Below are 5,791 nucleotides of genomic sequence, written 5' to 3' on the forward strand. Positions count from 1 at the left end.
GTGTGTGTGTGTGTGGGGGTGTGTGTGTGTGTGAGTGTGTAAATGTGTGTGTGTGAGTATGTGTGTGTGGGTGTGTGTGTGGGGGGGTGTGTAAATGTGTGTGTGAGTGTGTGGGTGTGTGTGGGTGTGAGTGTGTGTGTGTGAGTGTGTAAATGTGTGTGTGTGAGTATGTGTGTGTGGGTGTGTGTGTGTGGGTGTGTGTGTGTGAGTGTGTGTGTGTGTGTGTGTGTGTGTGAGTGTGTGTGTGTTCATGGCTGCAATTAACAGTTTAAACTCAGACCCGAGTGCGACAGACCTGATTTCTTGAATAAAGATAAAATGTCTGCAGGTCATAAAGAACTATCTTCTTGGGACAATGAACATCAAAACGTGATGTCATGTTGCCCATGTTGACGCGATGAGGAAGATGAAGAAGACGTTCCTGTAGCTCCACTAGAGACTCCTACCTGGGGGGGGGGGGGGGGGGGTTGTCCACAGAGGGCGGCCCCCCCCTCATGAATTACTCTGACACCAGATACTTCACCTGCTCGCCCGGCGTGACAGGCGGCGGCCCGCCGGCCGAGCGCGCTCGGTGCTTAATGGCTAAATTGGGAAGACTGTTACTAATCGCTTATTGAATAATGAAAGTGACACAGCTGATAAAAGATTTCAATACGGTGGATTATTTATAATAGTTCACTTAAAGCCGCTCTCCGGCTGACTAATAAGGGGGCGAGGACGACGGGCTCGGGGAGCGTCTGACAACCGCAGGAAAATAAAATAATAAAACACATGAAGGAGGCTGAGGGTTAAAGAAAAGTCAATACATAAAGGAATACAGGAGGAAACGAAGAAAGATCATGAGTAACAGAAGACGATTACACAACAAACAGGAACAGGAAACAAGAGACTAAGAAATGTACAAGAAAACAGAGGAAAGGAGCGAGACGAGAACAAGGGAAGGAGGTAGACAGAGGACGACAAGGAGATGAGGTGGTAGGAGACAGGAGAGGAAGCGTCTATCCGTCACTCAGACAGCCACTTGCCCTGTCAGCTGCTTGATGCCTCCGTGATGGAGAGACGAACATTACACATCTGCTGCCGCCACATCTGTTCAAGCAGCCACGGTGAGAGCCGGGAAATCTGGCTTTATATATATATATATATATATATATATATATATATATATATATATATATATATATATATATAAATATATATGTACATAAATATGTATATTTATTATATACAGTGTGAGGGAGACGACACTTCTGATTGGATTAAGAAACGCGAGGTTCAGTATTATTTATCTTCTGTATTACTGTGAGTTTCTACGTGATACTCAGCTGTATGTTCTTATTATTAAAAACAGTTCTTCTGTAATGTTGCTGACAAACAAACCAAAGACATGATCTCCTCAGTGGAGGAAACCAGACCTGAACACCCAGCTTCATCCAACAAAAGGACCACAAATAAAGACCAACACACACTGGCTCTTAAGATGTTTAAATAATGATCAAAGCTGCCTTCCTTCCTTCCTTTCTTTCATTGTTACTGAGCTTCCAGGTCCTCAGAGTGTGATAACTATGCATCACTACGTATCCTTTAAATCAACACAACACGTGTGTCAGCGGTTCAGGTCTTTACTTCCCGTCGTTACGTCTTCACTTCCCGTCTTTACGTCTTCACTTCCCGTCTTTCCGTCTTTACTTCCCATCTTTCCACCTTTTACCTCCCGCCTTTACTTCCTGCCTTTACTTCCCATCTACTACCATCTGTCGATTACCTCCTGCCTTTTACTTCCCGCCTTTACTTCCCGTCTATTACCGCCTGTCTTTTACTTCCCGCCTTTACTTCCCGTCTATTACCACCTGTCTTTTACTTCCTGCCTTTACTTCCCGTCTTTACTTCCCGTCTATTACCTCCCGTCTTTACTTCCTGCCTTTGCTTCCCATCTACTACCATTTGTCTATTACCTCCGGCCTTTTACTTCCCGCCTTTACTTCCCATCTATTACCACCCGTCTTTTACCTCCTGTCTATACTTCCCGTCTATTACCACCTGTCTTTTACTTCCCGCCTTTACTTCCCATCTATTACCACTCGTCTTTTACTTCCTGTCTATACTTCCCGTCTATTACCACCTGTCTTTTACTTCCCACCTTTACTTCCCGTCCATTACCACCCGTCTTTACTTCCCGTCTATTACCACCTGTGTTTTACTTCCCGTCTGTACTTCCTGACTATTACCACCTATCTTTACTTCCCGTCTATTACCACCCGTCTTTACTTCCCACCTTTACTACCCGTCTATTACCACCCGTCTTTACTTCCCGTCTTTACCTTCCTGTCTTTTACTTCCTGTCTTTACCTCCCACCACGACCCCGGAGGTCTCAGATCAGGGTTCCGGTTATGTCACAAACTGGTCCAGAGTTAGATCAGAGGAAGAGGAAGAGGATGAAGAGATGAAGGGCTGACAGAATGAGAGGATGAGGAGATCTGTCCCTCCTATCGAGAGGTCGGGAGTCTCAGACGATCACATGACTGCGTTTCCCAACCCGGGTCATAGACTGTACACGTAGTACTGTGAAGAATACTTCAGAGTACTGTGCTGAAACTTCAATGATGCAGAATGTTATAGGTAAAATTATATTTATTTACACCTGTGTGAGTATAGTAGGAAGTATTTACAATTATACTGTATAATCCTACTGCTTTTTAAACGATAGATATTTAAAGTATTTAGAAGTACACAAGTAGATATGTATTTGGAAGTATACAATATATATATATATATATATATATAAGCATGTACATATTTGGAATCATTTTTAAAGTATGTAAATCTTCATGTATTTTGAGGCATCTAAATATATAGTTGAACGTGTTTGGAAGTATCTTAAGTATATTATAAGTGAAATGTGTGTACAAGTACACAGATGTTTAGAAACATTGGTTAGAATGATGTCTTTAGATTAGTGGAAGTAAATGGATATTTGGAGGCTGGATTTGAAAGTGTACAAGATATTTGAAGTACTTGTTTCTGGGGGGGCATTTAGCAGTCGGACCTGGGCGGGGAAAGTGAGAGGCGAGGGGGGGGGAGATGGCGTTACCTTCCGCAGTACCAGAGAGGCCGTCGGCTTTAAAGTTGCTGGTGCTCTTCTTCCGGCGGTGCTTCTTGCGGTTGGCGTGCGGCGATGGCGGCGGCTCCATCTTGGGACTGGTGGTACTGGAGATACTGGGACTGGAGCAGACTGAGTCTCCCAGACCGGTATCTACAGAACCAGAAGAAGACACAGAGGCTGGGATTTTCTTCTTCTACTGTTCTTGTCTGAAATATGTCGACCATACCGCGACTAATCTCATTGTATCTAATGCAGTACTTTAAAGCAGTACACACATATTTAGAGGCACAAATGACTGGAAGTATATGAGGATATAAATATAGATATTTAGAAGTATATGGAAGTATATAAGGATGAATATATTTAATGGTATTTGAAAGTATATAGGATATACATATTTGGAACTATGTAAGAATGAATATATTTAAAGTATTTTGAATTCTGTGAGTATATAAATATTTGGAACTAACAGTCGCTAAAGTTTAAAGTAACAGGAAGCAGCTTCACAATAAAAGCCCAGTTAGATCTTTGACTGTGAGACAGGAAGTGATATATTTCTGACCTTTCTAGATCATCCACTTCCTGTTCCGACTCGTTTTTGATGTTTTTGGGGGTTCATTTATTCCTCCACTGTTTTCTATAAACATACATAGATCTTGTGTAACTCACATACCTTTAACATGTGGAGGAAATATAGAAATAACAAGACGAGGATCAGATACCCAACCGATACCCAATCAGAGGAGGGAGGCGCTCGCTGACAGCTGTGACTAGCTGCAGAATAAAATAACATTCAGCTTCCATCAATATCACAGCGCTGACAAGACAACACACACACACACACACACACACTCACTCACACACACACACACTCACACACACACAGGCGGCCCCAAGGACGGCCATAACTTATTCCACAATCGTTTAGTCTCAGCTCAAGTGGAAAATGTGACAACTTATCTCTGCTGACAAGATGCCGTCCCCGAGAGTGCAATTAAACCGCCGTGGATTAACGGCCCTCCTCCCGTCTGCAGGCCGAGCTCCGTCCTCCTCCTGCTGCTGCTTCACCTCCCCTCTACCCTCCCTCCTAACCTCCTCCCTCCTCACCTCCTCCCTCCTTACCTCCTCCCTCTCTAATCTGAACCTCCTCGGTTTGGACAATCTCAAGATAAAGTCCTGCATCGTCTGCAAAATGTCGCACGCGTTCCATAGTGGCAGTATTTGGAAGTATACAAGTAGATAGATATTTGCTATGCTACTATGTATCATTTATTCATCAGAAGTGTTGTTACTGTCCATAATATTGAGATATCGATGATCTTTGAGGTGTTTTCTCTCGTGTCGCTGAACACCTTGGAGATTATAGAATGTTAGCGTTAGCACGTCTATGCTATGCTAGCTATGTATTGTAATGATTGTGACAGTGTTGTTCACTTGTACACTTGAGCTTCTATCTTTATTCTGATTATAAAGTGAAATCAAATCATCTAGATCCTTCTCCATGTTTATAGACCACAGTGTGTGTGTGTGTGTGTGTATAAGCGTGTCTGTGTGTGTATATATATGTGTGTGTGTGTGTGTGTGTGTGGCCCCTGGAAGTCCAGTGAAAGCATTTCACAGCTTTAAACGTTATTTGAGGAGGGCCGGAGGGCTCGACACCGATGACAGAGCTGTCAATCAAGCTTATCGTCACAGCAACACACACACACACACACACACACACACACACACACACACTGGCAGCTGTCAGTATAAGTGTCTGTGTGAGTCTCGTGTCCATCAGTCTGACAGACAGTTAAAGCAGCATTAAGGTCTGGCAGCTGGATCAATGGGGAGACAAATGATGGGCTCCACCGCGGAGCTGCACAGCGGGGCCCTCCGGGGCCCAGCAGGCAGCCCTGTGGCGGAGCTGCGTGTGTGAGCCCTGTGACTTCTAAATAAACACACATCAGGACCCTTTTAGTTTGGAGGGGTTTTCACAGGACGTTGCTGCATTAAATGTGATGCATTATGGTAAATATTTCCCATGACCCTTTGAGGCCCACCTGATGACGTCGTCTCACCTGTGCTGACTCCGGAGTTGGCGATGACGGTGGCGTCGGTCCACTGGTCGGCGCTGGAGACGGAGTACGAGCGCTGGTGCATCCCCTCCAGACCGCGGCTGTTGAAGGACACCAGGCTGACGCCGCTCGCCATCTGAGACGCCGACAAGCTGCTGGTCACCTGACCTGAGGGAGGACGTCAAGGGTTAGACGTGTTCCCACAATGCACCTCTTTCTCTGACTGGCTGTGCGGTGTGCTAGCTAGCAAGCTAGCGGAGATGAGCAGCGGCTACAGAGATCTCACTCTTCTCTAAATCTAGATTTGCTTCTGGAGACACTAAAGACTTTAAAACACCTGGAAACACTTTAAAACACCTAGAAACACGTTGAAACACCTGCTTTTAGTCGTGAACTTATTTTGGAGGAAACACGTAAATATGAGGTCTAGATATTCAGAAATATGAGAATTCATTAATTTATTTTTATTTCAAGTTTTAATAAATACATAAACGTATTCAGGGGACCTGGTAGACTTTTATTTTGAAGGGGGGGTCAAAAGAGAAGTTGTTCAATACAAAAGCAGCTTCTCACAAGCCGGCTGCTTAAATCAAACCCTTGAGTTGTTAAGAGGCTGACCCCCCCCCC

General features: G+C 44.4%; 1 protein-coding gene across 1 annotated transcript; it reads right to left on the reverse strand.

Moving 5' to 3' along the window:
- Positions 1-1,200: 1,200 nt before the first annotated feature.
- Positions 1,201-5,763, reverse strand: LOC116378908 (arf-GAP with GTPase, ANK repeat and PH domain-containing protein 1-like). Its single transcript, XM_031840816.1, has 2 exons — positions 5,168-5,763; positions 1,201-3,254 (listed from the first exon to the last, which is right to left on the reverse strand). Exons 1-2 carry the CDS (start codon positions 5,298-5,300, stop codon positions 2,950-2,952), a joined length of 438 nt encoding a protein of 145 aa, XP_031696676.1. The 5' UTR covers positions 5,301-5,763; the 3' UTR covers positions 1,201-2,949.
- Positions 5,764-5,791: the final 28 nt, after the last annotated feature.

Source organism: Anarrhichthys ocellatus, unplaced genomic scaffold (assembly GCF_004355925.1).
Source record: "Anarrhichthys ocellatus isolate YVR2014 unplaced genomic scaffold, GSC_Weel_1.0 scaffold3376, whole genome shotgun sequence".
In the NCBI taxonomy this organism is placed as follows: Eukaryota; Metazoa; Chordata; class Actinopteri; order Perciformes; family Anarhichadidae; genus Anarrhichthys; species Anarrhichthys ocellatus.

Coding starts and splice junctions, on each gene's coding strand:
- LOC116378908 (XM_031840816.1), bottom strand. CDS start 5,300: ATGGCGAGCGGCGTCAGCCTGGTGTCCTTCAACAGCCGCGGTCTGGAG. Junction 3,255..5,167: donor CAACTCCGGAGTCAGCACAG/GTGAGACGACGT, acceptor CTGGTTCTGTAG/ATACCGGTCTGGGAGACTCA.